The 13320-nt window shown below is 54.0% G+C and overlaps 1 protein-coding gene across 1 annotated transcript in view; it reads left to right on the top strand.

The window, feature by feature from the left end:
• Positions 1-13320, top strand: part of LOC143276847 (uncharacterized) — a 75533-nt gene that overhangs the window by 36435 nt on the left and 25778 nt on the right. The window contains exons 2-4 of the mRNA XM_076581503.1: positions 1807-7170; positions 8745-9161; positions 10549-13038. Coding sequence (XP_076437618.1) covers positions 1918-7170; positions 8745-9161; positions 10549-13038 — 8160 coding nt within the window. The 5' untranslated portion in view covers positions 1807-1917. The remainder of the gene's footprint in view (positions 1-1806; positions 7171-8744; positions 9162-10548; positions 13039-13320) is intronic.

The following is a 13320-nucleotide window of genomic DNA, read 5'->3' as shown; positions in this document are numbered from 1 at the left end:
CCTTGATGCTTTTCCCCACCTGTGGGTGGCAGAACGGTTAAGACGCTTACCTGCCAGTTCAGTGTCCGTGAGAGTCTGGGGGTTCGATTCCCCGCTCCCGCTGTCGAACTGGAGATGATGGCCTTGCCACAGGATTGGTAAGACGATTATTGACGGCGCCACAGCCGAATGGTTAAAGCGTTGGACTTTCGATCTGAGGGTCCCGGGTTCGAATCACGGTGACGGCGCCTGGTGGGTAAAGGGTGGAGATTTTTACGATCTCCCAGGCCAACATATGTGCAGACCTGCCAGTGCCTGAACCCCCTTCGTGTGTATACGCAAGCATAAGATCAAATACGCACGTTAAAGATCCTGTAATCCATGTCAGCGTTCGGTGGGTTATGGAAACAAGAACATACCCAGCATGCACACCCCCGAAAGCGGAGTATGGCTGCCTACATGGCGGGGTAAAAACGGTCATACACGTAAAAGCCCACTCGTGTGCATACGAGTGAATGTGGGGGTTGCAGCCCACGAACGAAGAAGAAGAAGATTCCCCGCTCTCGGCCCTTTTCCCCCAAATTTGTTGACTGGAAAATCAAAGTGAGCGTGGTGAGACGACAAAACCGAGGTCCTGTTTGCAGGACGCTCTGGGCACACTGAAGAAGAACTTCCTGCCAACTTCTTCTTCTTCTTCTTCTGCGTTCGTGGGCTTCAACTCCCACGTTCACTCGTATATACGCGAGTGGGCTTTTTACGTGTATCACCGTTTTTACCCCGCCATGTAGGCAGCCATACTCCGCTTTCCGGGGTGCGCATGCTGGGTATGTTCTTGTTTCCATAACCCACTGAACGCTGACATGGATTACAGGATCTTTAACGTGCGTATTTGATCTTATGCTTGCGTGTACACACGAAGGGGGTTCAGGCACTAGCAGGTCTGCACATATGTTGACCTGGGAGATCGTAAAAATCTCCACCCTTTACCCACCGGGCGCCGTCACCGTGATTCGAACCCGGGACCCTCAGATCGAAAGTGCAACGCTTTAACCATTCGGCTATGGCGCCCGTCACTTCCTGCCAACAAAAGTGTTGTCCTCTGGCAGAACCGAGTAGTACAAATTTACTTTGATATGAACACAAACTGATTTATATGCATGCACTCGGCTTAACTATGCGTGTTAGGTTATGCTGTTGTCAGGCATCTGCCTAGCAGATATGGTGCAGCATGGTATGGATTTGGCTGAAACTCAGTAACAACTCCTCGAGAAATCGAAGCTGAAACAGAAAATGAAATTTCACTCGAATACGCACGAATGGGCTTTTACGTGCATGACCGTTTATACTCCCTTCATATAGGCAGTCATGCACTTTTGGGGAGGGGGGGGGGGGGGGAGTGCATGCCAATTATGTTATTGTTTCCACAACTCACTGAACGCTGACATGGATTACGGGATCTTCAACAAGCGTATTAAATTTTGATCTTCATGCGTATACACATGAAGGGCGCTGAGGCACTAGAAAGTCTGCACATCTGTTGACCTGGGAGATGGGAAAAATCTCCATCCTTCACCCACCAGGCACCGTGATGGGAATTCGAACCTGGGACCCTCAAGATTGAAAGTCCAGCACTTTAACTACTGGGCTATTGCACTTGTCTGAAATGTTTTTTGAATAAAGATTTGTTGAAAAAAAAAATTGTCGACTGTGATATGCCCGTATTTTTCATAATTTTTATTTCTTTCGCTCATTCTTTATTTTTATTTTATTTTTTTAAATTCTATTATTTGTTCTCATTTTACGACAGAACTGTTTCCCCTGTTCCAGGTGTGTTGCGGTCATGCGAAAACTTCACCAAGAAGAAAGCATCCCCTTCATAAAAAGAAAACGGCCGACCATTTGTTCTCCATGTGAAGGTTGCCCCCGACCATCACCATCATGAGCTCTTCCACCAGCAGTGCAGCAGCCTCAGAGTCGTCCGGAAAAGACGTGGACAAGATCTCACCTCCAGAAACAACACCAAAAGGCGAGGACAGGAAACCCCCAGGAACAACACCCCCACCACCAGCCATGGAGGCGGGGCCAGGGGACAGGAAACCCACAGACCTGCCGGGCAAGCACCGGTGCGGAAAGTGCGGCTACAGCACCCGGAACCAGGTCCTCTACGACAACCACACCTGCGAGCAGCAGGACGAGGACGGGAACCTGGAGGAGCAGACACTGATCACGCTGAAGGTGGACCCCCAGGAAGGAGGGAGGCGCTTCCACTGTAGTGAGTGCGACGTGTGGGCGCAGGGCCACGCCTTCGAGGAGCACCTGATGTGCCACATCATTGTCAAGCCCTACCAGTGCCTGTACTGCTCGCAGTGCTTCGTCAACCGCCGCGACATCGGTCGCCACGTGGTGAAGGAGCACGTGGGCATGAAGATGAACTGCGCCCTGCGTGCTCTGAAGCGGGCCAAGGGGCTGATGAAGGCCACGGCTGAGGCGGGCACGTTCCAGTTCTACGCCTGCGTGGCCGGCAAGGTGCCGCTGCCCGGGGACCCCGAGAAGAGTAAGAATAAGCTGAAGAAGGCCAGGAGCGAGGCAGAGAGCAGGGACGGGGGGTCCAAGACTTCCCCTGCGCCGCAGGTGGAGAGCTCTGTGTCCAAAGGTCCCTCAGTGTCCAAACCCTCGCCAAAGAGCAGTCAAAACGATAGCGCTTCCGGCTCGTCAGTGTCTGATTCCTCCAGCGTGAAGTCTGGTGCTCCGGCGTCCAGCAAGACTCCTGAAGATCTCAAGGATAGTAATCTTAGTGCTGGGCAGACTGCAGTGAAAGAAACCGACACTGATACTAAATCTGAGGCTCCTTCCGCCGTCTTGAAGAGCAGCTCTGAGCAAGGTGCGGAGACTTCCAGAGATACAGCGAGCTCACAGCTCTGTCAGAAGGCGGGAGAGTCGGCAGCAGAGCCTGATACAGGCACTGACAGAGTCGCCTCCCTTGCAGAAACAGCTGATTCGACAGACGGCAAAAACACTAAAGAAGATTCTGACGACAAAGTAACAGAAACTGTGGAAGTGTTGAAGAACATGGATCACGTAACAGATGTTGCCTCAAAGTCAGATGAAATAATGGATTCAGCAAATCACCTCCAAGAGGCAAATTCATCATCAACTGCCAGTGAAACACAGAATTCGACAGAGGACAGACGTGATCCATCTTGTGATGGTGATAAATCAAGTGAGCTGGGCAGTAAGTCAGATAAAACCATGGACATCGATAATGAAAACGACACAGCTTTTACTAAGCTAAAGCCAAAAATGGACGACAAAAAGGACTTATCTCACCAAGCTGAACCAGAAAACTCAGCCCTCACAGAAGATACCTCAGTGAACTCTGATGAAATTACCCAAACAAACAGCAAAACTAACAACACAGAAGACGTACCCAATGAATCACGCGATGACAGCTCCAAAACAGACGACTGTGCAGACCCCAGCTCCACAACACATCACTCTGATGATTCTGCTGATGTAAATAAAGTGGAGGATTCAGCGCAGTCATCAGAGAGCACCAACCATGCTCCGATGCTTGAAAAATCAGCTGATGAACTTCCACTTTCCACCACTCCAGCCGATGAAACGGAAGCAACGGCAAAAACTGAAGATGGGATGGAAGGTACCTCTTCTCATGAAACCAAAGATTCGGTTCCGGCAGCTGAAGAAAGCTCCTCCCACTCACCTACCAGTAAAGAGGAGACAACAAGTGCTGTAACAGACGAAACAGTTTTACCTGAAGCCGGAGAAGAACCATCAGATTCACGCCCCAAAATGGAAGAAACCGACACCCCCATGGAAACCGATGAGGCCATGGAGACATCCTCTACTCCATCTGGTTCTCTGGACAGTGGGGAGCAACCAAGGGCTGACGACGCAGAGGGGAAGAGTGAAGAATCCGCGGAAGCAGACATGGACACGGAGAATCTGCCAGAAGATGGTGAAGGCGAAGGCCAAGAAAAAGGTTCCACCAACGAGAACGACCAGAATTCCTCCGGGGAAAAGGCACTGAGTGATGACAAAGTTACCGACAAAGATGAGTTGTCTGACAAAATGACAACTGATGCAGAGAAGGTGGAAAGCACGGATGTGGATGGGGTGGAAACTGTCCCTGAAACAAACGGAAGCACGGTGACAGATAATACAGAGCCGGAGGACACAACCAAAACAAGCAGCAGTAACTTAAAGCTGGATTCTTCCCCAGTGGAAACTGGCAATGACGACACACCGGTGGTCGAGAACAAAGAGGCGAAAGACTTGAAGTTCCCTGCCTCCAACTTTGACCAGAGCGAAGAGGAGGAGAGTGGAATGGGGCTGAAGATTGTGGCTGCCTTCTCCCTTCAAGAGGACGGCGCCAAAGACAGCACTGTGACAGACTCCCAGGCGACTGCAGACGCCAAAGCTGGAGACGAAGAAAAGGAAGTGGCCAGAGAGGCAGTTTCTGATGTCAAAGAACTGAGTCAGGATGATTCAAGTGATGCTGCTGTCCCCCAACAACCCATCTCAGTCCCCAGAACTCTGGGCCCCCCATCCAAACCTGTCCCCTCCTCCTCTTTCCTGGGTGTCTCAGCCAGCTCTGACCCCATCACCTCTCAGGGCTTCGCCGCCAGGCAGGGTCCCCACAAGAACTGCTTCTTCTTCGTCTGCGGCTTTAGCTGCACCTTCAGCTGCCTGACGTCGCCTGAGTTCAGAGACCACCTGATGCTGGATCACGCCGGGGAGTCGTCCTTCCGCTGCTTCCACTGTGGGTACCAGTCTGCCAGCGAGGACGGCCTGGTGCGGCACATCTCGGCCCATGCCCACACCTACAGCAAGTCGGTGCCGCTGTACATCTGCGGGGCCTCGGCCTGCAAGTTTGGGTCCAACCTGGTGAATGACTTCATCACCCACCAGTCGGCCTGGCACCCGGACCTCACCGCATTCCACTGCCATGACTGCGACGAACGCTTTGAGGGCATCGAGGACCTGCTGCGCCACTTCGAGGCCAACTTCCTGCACATCATCAACTGCCCCCACTGCACGGCCAAGACCACAGAGCGCCGGACCTTGCTCAACCACATCTCCTCAGCCCACCCCGGCAAGCCCAAGATGGTTTCTGTGGCCAAGCAGATCGTCTGCCGGGATCGCAAGCTCAACAGCTACGCTCAGTTCTTGCAGACTCGGAACCCGACGGTTGTGTCCGCCTTGCAGCCACCTGTCACTGCAGAGCAGCCCGGAGCGAGCCAGGCCCGCACTAAGTCCCTGGTGTCAATTCTGACACAGCCCATCCAGCCCCAGGAACGAGAACTCAGGCGGCAGGCCCAGGAAAGGGAGCTGACCAGGCAGGTGCATCAGGATCGAGAACAGGCAACATCCTCCTCCTCCGCAGCGCCAACGGCGGCAGTGAAACTGGAGACAGTCGATGATGACGACGATTTCTTTCAGGAGAACTTTGATGACAGCTTTGACGAGGAGGAGTACGGCATCCAGGGTCAGGGCCAGGGGGGGATCACCTACATGGGCAGCAAGCCGGACGACCGGGAGGTCGACAATTTCAAGTGCCAGTTCTGCACCTTCATTGCCCGGGACAGATGCCGCCTGGACGGACACGAGCGATGCCACGGGCTCCCCCCATCGCGCAAGTCGCGCTTCAAGTGCATGTACTGCCCCCAGGGCTTCAACAACGAGCACAAGTTCAGCTCGCACGTCAGCTGCCACCCGGGGCTGATCAAGTTCAGCCTGTACTGCTGCAAGTTCTGCGACTTTGACTCGAACCAGCGCCACATCCTCCTGAAGCACGTGCGGGGGACGCGGGACCAGGTGCACCTGAACCGGGACGCGGCCAGCGAGGAGGACATGTTCGCCGTGCTGAGCAAGTCCATGGAGTCGCGGGTCCTGGAGTGCAACCAGTGCTCGTACATGACGCGGCATCGCAAGCACCTGGTGGCCCACCTGAAGCGGGAGCATTCCACCCTGCGGAGGACGGGCATCACCGTGGACTGCGACATCGTGGAGAAGTACCCCAGCCAGTCGCTGGGCGCCAACCGCAACAAGGCGCTGGAGATGGCGCTGAGCCATGATCTGGCCGGGCAGCTCCCAGTTGGGGACGAGGGTTTCGTCAAGGAGAACCAGGCACGGCGTTTCAAGTGCCCCATCTGCCAGTACCTGGTGCCGCGGGCCGCCGACCTCAAGGCCCATGTCAAGCGGCACTCGGAGATAGGGGAGATCACCCTGGTGATGTTCCGCTGCAAGTACTGCAGCGCCGCCTCCACGGCGCGGGAGATCATCTACGGGCACCTGATGGAGAAGCACCTGGGGAAGCAGATCGCCCTGGTGAAGCGGATCGTGACCATTGACACCAAGGGCAATGACAATGGCTATGCTGTCACCTCCATGGAAGATGAGGATGGCCAAGGGGGTGCAGGGGAGCCGGATGAATCCGGGGAGCCCTCCTCCTCGGGGTCATCCAGCAAGCCGGTGCTGGTGATCCCGGACGCAGCCGGGGAGACCTTCACCTCCCTCATGCAGTGCCCCGTCTGCGCCTTCGGCTCCTACAGCCGCAAAACCATCATCCAGCACGCCTCCAACCACCACCCGGAAGTCGCCATCTTGGGTCGTCGTCCGGACAACGAGTTGTACCCCTTGGAGACGACCTACACCACCCCTGGTGGTGGGGTGGCAGGGGCGGGGGCGGCAGCAACGACAGCTGCAGCAGCAGCTCGTTTCACGCTGGGGGAGTCGCTGAAGGGGGAGATCCTGATCGTCCCGGACAGCCAGACCTTCGACGAGGCCGTGCTGTGCCCCAAGTGCGACTACGCCACCATCCACCGCCGCAACATCGTGCTCCACCTGGAGCAGAACCACCCCGAGGTGTCGGTCATGGGACGCAACGACTACCCGACCTTCGACGGGAAGGGTCAGGCGGCCGAGGAGGCCAACGCCACGGGCAAGGATGGGATGGTCATCATCGGCAGCGGGAGCCTGGACGAGAAAATCCGCTGCCTGTACGAGAACTTTGGGGACCGCATGAGGTGCATGATCTGCCAGGCAGAGCGGCCCAAGAAGTTCTTCATCCACGTGCACATCCTGCGGCACCTCAACATCCTCCTGTGGGGCTGCCAGTTCTGCTCGCACCGGGGGCTGCAGAAGTACAAGATGATGGACCACATCAAGAAGGTGGGTGGGGGTTGTGGGTTTGGGTGTGCGGGTGGGTGCGCTTGTGCTCTGTGTGTGTGTAGGGGGGGGTGTGTGTGTGTGTGTACATATATTGTATGTATAAGTGTAATGTCAAGAAGGTATACACATGTGTGTGTACATGTACGTCAAGAAGGCATGTGTATGTATGTATGGAGTGATGGATGGATGGGTATATGTCAAGAACGAATGTATGTATGTATGTCTATGTAGTATGTATGTATGTATGTCAAGAAGGTGTGTGTGTATGTGTGTGTGTTTGTATGTAATTAATTAAACATGGACAACGTATCGCCGTCACATTCAACAACTTGAGCAGTTTCACCAGAGATGCCTACGAAAGATACTCGGCATAAAGTGGCAAGACAGGGTCTCCAACCTCCAGGTCCTAGAGAGGAGCGGCCTGCCCAGCATCGAAAGCCTGCTGATTCAGTGGCAGCTATGCTGGACAGGACACATTGTCCACATGACAGACAGCAGGATCCCGAAGATGCTCTTATATGGCTAGCTGAAGGAAGGCCACCGTGAAATTGGAAGACCCTGCAAGCGCTTCAAGGACGCCTTGAAGACAAACCTCAAACCCTGTGACATAGTCATCGCTTCCTGGGAAACTGATGCCCTTGACCGCTCTCGCTGGAGGATGCTGTGCTCTAGTGGCATAAAGACGTTTGAAAACAAGAGAATGCTGGCCATTATGAGAAGCGTGAGCGAAGAAAGCAGGGCTCAACTTATGGAGACGTTTTCCCTTGCAACACCTGTGGGAAGTGCTGTGCATCCAGAATCGGCCTCTTCTCCCATATGAGGACACACACCGACAGATAAGCCTGCCTGCCTACTCATCCGTCAGTCCGACGGGAGACTCCATTAATTAATTAACACGGTATGTGTCTGTTTATGGAGGGAGGGAGGGATGTCAAGAGGGTATATTTATTTTTGTATGTATACATATGTACACATTTGTATCTATACATGTATGTTTATGGAGAAGGTATGTATGTATGTATGTTTGTCAAGAAGGTATGTGGGTGTATGTATGCATGCATGCATGTATGTTTGTATGTACTTACATAAGTGTGTAGGTATGTGTGAATGTATGTATGTATTATGTATGTATGTATACATGTATGTATGTTGTGTATGTATGTATGTATGATTGCATACATGTATGTATGTATGTATGTATGTATGTATGTATGTATGTATGTATATGTCATGTGTATGTATGTGCGTATGCATGTATGTATGAGGGTATGTACGCGTGTATGTACGTATGTATGTATTATGTATGTATGTACATACATATGTACATATTCATACATGTACATATTAGTATGCATGTATGATAGTTGTGTCCAACCATGACCATCAGAACAGATGAGGAGCCAAGCTGCTGACAGTAAATAATTATTCGATCATATTATGGTCATACACGTGAAAAGCCCACTCGTGTCACCTGTGTATATGACAACGAGTGAACGTGGGGAGTTGCAGCCCACGAACAAAGAAAAAGAAGAAGAAGAAGAAGATATATTATTATTGTTATCATCATCATCAAGGTGCACCCAGGCCGGGCTTTCTGCATCCGCTACCTGCCGGTGAACGTGGAGGAGCGGGTGAACCAGTACCTGCAGAACGCCTCCGTCATCCGCGCCCGCCGCAGCGGCGAAGAGGGCGGAGCCACGGGCAGCGGGATCGCAGGCGGGGTCACCGCAGAGCACAGCGCCAAGAGCCCCTCCTCCTTCTCGGCCACCTTCCCCTGCGGCGAGAGCGAGCTGAACTCGCTGAGGATGAAGTACAAGGCCTCGCAGGACCGCCTCAGCGGGTGCACCATCGGCAGCGAGGACCTGGACATGAAGCTGGCCTGCCTGTACTCGGTGGGCGGGGACAGCAACCGCTACCGCTGCGTGGTGTGCGCCCAGGAGTTCCAGCGCAAGTTCGCCGTGCACCGGCACATCGTGCAGGCCCACCTCAAGGTAAGGGGTGTGGGGGGGGGGGGGGGAGGGGGTTGTGGTGAGGGGGATGGGGGGGGGGGGTGAGAGTTGCGTTTTTTTTTTATGGCGAAGGTGGTGGTTTTGGGGGTTTTTTTGTTGGTTTTTTTTTGTTTGTTTTTTTTTTTTTGGGGGGGGGGGGGGTTGTCTGTTTTTGATTTTAGAATTTTCATGTCTATATTGCAACTGACATACATGCATGCATATATTGATAAGTAAGAATGGAGAGTGGAAATATAGAGAACAAAGAAAGAAAGAGATCCCAGAACAGATATTATGAATTATTATTTCATTTAAAAAAAAAAACCCAAAAAAACCCATTAGTAATAAGGCTTAGTAGTAGTAGTGGTTGGTTTTGGTTTTTTTGTGTTTTTTTTTTAATTACATTTTTCCCAGAATTTCCATGTTTCCATTACAACAGACGTACACGTATGCATATCATATTGATAAGAATGGAGAGTAGAACAACAATGAAAGTCCAGAAGAGAAGCAGGGCATGCATGTACCATATATATGAATTTATTCTCTAAAAAGTATTAATACACTTCCTTTTTCCCAAATGTTCATCTTTACAACACACATACATGCATGCATATATTAATAACAGTAGGGAGTAGAAAAGAATAAAGGAATAAGAGATCCCTGAGCATAATGATATGTAAATTATTATTTAGAAAAATAGTATTAGTTATAAGGCTTAGCAGTAGTGGTGGTGGTGGTGGTGGTGGTGGTAGCAGCAGAACTAGTAGGAAGAAGAAAAAGAATACATTTTTATTCAAAATTGTTTTTTTTATGTTCACATTACAACAGAAATGTGTACATATATTGAATCTTCTTCAGTTCTTGTTTCATGTTTACATTATAACAGAAATGTGTACATGTATTGAATCTTCTTCGGTTCTTGTTTCATGTTTACAAGTCCCAGGTTTGAATCTTGATAACGGCGCCTGGTGGGTAAAGGGTGGAGGGTTCTTTTCAATCTCCCGGGTCAACATATGTGCAGACCTGCTTGTGCCTGAACCCCCCTTCGTGTGTATACGCAAGCAGGAGATCAGATATGCACGTTAAAGATCCTGTAATCCATGTCAGCGTTCAGTGGGTTGTAGAAACAAGATCATACCCAGCATGCACCCCCTCCAGAAAACAGAGTGTGGCTGCCTACATGGCAGGGGGAAAATAGTCATACACGTAAAAGCCCACTCGTGTACATACGAGTGAAGGTGGGAGTTGCAGCCCACGAACCAAGAAGAAGAAGAAGATTATGTGACATCCTGGCAGAGTGTGTTGCTGTTTTTCAGAGAGAATCCACCCTTTTACATACTGAATCAAACTGTGTTACCCCCCCCCCCCCCCCCCCCCCCCTGATATGCAGGTGAACCTGATTGGCTGCGGCTACTGCGACCTGGAGGGGGTGGAGCGCCACATCATGATGGACCACATCATCGAGACGCACAAGAACGCCCCCATCAACATGCGCAACCTGGCCCACAACCTCCACAGCCAGGTGGCCGACTTCCTCAGCCGCATGACCCTGGCAGCCGACGACACCCTCGACCTCTCGGCGACCTCAGCCACGGCGGCGGCCGCGGGGTTGGACCTCAGCATGGACGGGGAGTTCAAGCTCCCGGAGCCTCCCCAGCTCTCTTCCGGGCAAGAGGCGGGGGCGGTCGGGGGTGGTGGGGGCTCCTCCTCCTCCTCCTCCCCTCGCGGCACGCCCCCGAGAACCCCCTCTCCTTCTACTAGTGGTGGGGGAGGAGGGAGGAACCAGCTGAACCCCAACCTGCTGCTCCTGGGCCGTGATATCCTCCACCGCCGCCTGTCTTGCATGATCCGCGAGGCCGGCTCGACGTTCAGCTGTGAGGTGTGCAAGTGGGACTTCCCGCGCAGGTACGCGGTGCACCGGCACATCCTGATGAAGCACCTTAAGGTGGGCATCATCGGCTGCCCCTACTGCCCCTTCGAGGGCGTCGAGCGCTACCAGGTCTTCACCCACATCCGTGAGGACCACAAGGACGCGGAGCTGAGCCTGCGCTACCTGTCAGTGGACCTGGACTCCCATGTGGCGGAGTTCATGAAGGGCCTGGCTGAGGGCACGGTCGACCCCCACAGCAAGGTGGCTCCCCCCTGGAGCATGAAGAAGGTGCTCAAGAAGGAGGCCGTGTCGGATGAGGACAGCCAGGACGCTCTGACCACCACCTTCGAGGGAGGTCAAGGCCTTCTGGTGGCCATGTTCAGCGGCAACAAGAAGTCTGGGTTCTCCATCAAGGAGGAGCCAAAGGACGAGGACGATGACGGCGACGACAATTTGGGTCAGGAGCCCTTAGACCGGGAGGTGAACGGGGACGAGAGCGGCATTAGCTACGACCGGTTCATTGGGGTCATGGGTCATGGAGGGGTCGGGGGTGAGCGGGAGGTCAGTTCCACGTCCCTGCTGGCGGCCAACGGCACCAAGGCCAAGGTCGCCACGGACGTGCAGACCAACATCCGGGTCATCACCATCAAGGAGAAGGGCTTCAAGCGGCACATCTGCGAGAAGTGCAAGTTCACCTCACTGCACCGCTCCAACATCGTGCGACACATCTACCGGGTCCATGAGCAGTACCGCGAGCACGAGTGTCCCGTCTGCAACTACAAGACACTCAGCCGCGTGCTCATCGAGCAGCACATTGGCAACGAGCACCCAGGGACGCCCATCCCCGAGGCCGTGTCCAACCACAGGACGGTGAAGAGGAAGTTTGAGATGAGCCACGAGGAGCTGGAGTATGACTCGATGAAGAAGTGCAAGGCGGCCGCCACCTCCAAGCGCCGGGAGGCTGACCTCCCTTTGCTGAACAGCACCTCCACCCAGCTCTACGCCTGCGCCTACTGCAACTTTGAGACCATGACCCACTCGGAGATCGTGCGGCACACACGTGACAACCACTCCCTGGGCGAGCCCATGAAGCCCAACGAGGACGAGGAAGAGGGGATCAAGGATGACGGTGAAGGTCGGGGGGAGGATGAGGACACGTCTGCCTTCGAGACGGCAGTGAACGTTGTGAAGATGCAGGGTGGTGGGAAGGTGGGTGGTGGTGGGGGTGTGGGTGGAGGTCACGACGACACGCTGTGGCAGTGTTTCTACTGCAGCTTCAAGACTTCAGGGGAGGACGACCTGAGGGCTCACTTTGCCGAGACGCACCCGGGGAACGTGTACCGGGGCAAGCGGGTCCCCGCCTGGCGCTTCGTGTGCCGCAGCTGCCACGTCAAGACGCGGGCGCACTCCAAGATGCGCTACCACCTGAACCGCCACATCAACTACCGCCCCTACACCTGCACCACCTGCGGGGCCTTCTACCCGTCCCCAGACCAGTGCCGCAAGCACTGCCGGGCCAACATGCACAATGAGACCTTCACCTACGTCAAGATCCCCCGCAAGGAGCGCCGCCTACAGGAGCTCCTCAGGGAGTGCCAGGAGATCGCCGTGGCTATGGCCCGCAGCCCAGCGGGGACCGAGGCGAGCCTGGCCGCCGCACCTTACAGCCCCGTCCCATCGAAGCGCAAGGCGAAGAAATCGTTCTCGGCCCACTCGCGCGTCTCTTCCTCCTCCTCCTTCTCCCCCTCCGCGGCCAAGCTTCGGAGGACGTACGAATACGACGCCCCCTATTCCCCTCGAGGGGGCGGGAGTGGTGGGCACGGTCAGCGTGACGACCGTCCGAAGGAGGACGGGGCGGTAATGGTGTGCGCGTGCTGCGACTTCTCGGCGCAGAACGTGTGCGACGTGTGGCTGCACTTCATCAAGGAGCACCAGGAGCAGGAGTTCCGCTGGCTGGACTCCGCCACCGGCTACATCTGCACCGAGACAGGGGAGATCACCAATGCTAAGGTGAGGGTTGTGTGTGGCGGTGGTGGGTGGTAGTAGTAGTAGTGGTGTTAAAGGAGATCATCAACACTAAGGTGAAGGTTGTGTGTGGCGGTGGTGGGTGGTAGAAAGTAGTAGTGGTGTTAAGGGAGATCACCAACGCTAAGGTGAGGGTTGTGTGTGGTGGGTGGTAGTAGTAGTAGTGGCGTTAAGGGAGGTCACCAACGCTAAGGTGAGGGTTGTGTGTGGTGGGTGGTAGTAGTAGTAGTGGTGGTGTTAAGGGAGATCACCAACACTAAGGTGAGG

The sequence above is a fragment of the Babylonia areolata genome, chromosome 33, assembly GCF_041734735.1.
Source record: "Babylonia areolata isolate BAREFJ2019XMU chromosome 33, ASM4173473v1, whole genome shotgun sequence".
NCBI lineage: Eukaryota > Metazoa > Mollusca > Gastropoda > Neogastropoda > Buccinidae > Babylonia > Babylonia areolata.
This window is presented reverse-complemented; position numbering and strand designations above follow the sequence as displayed.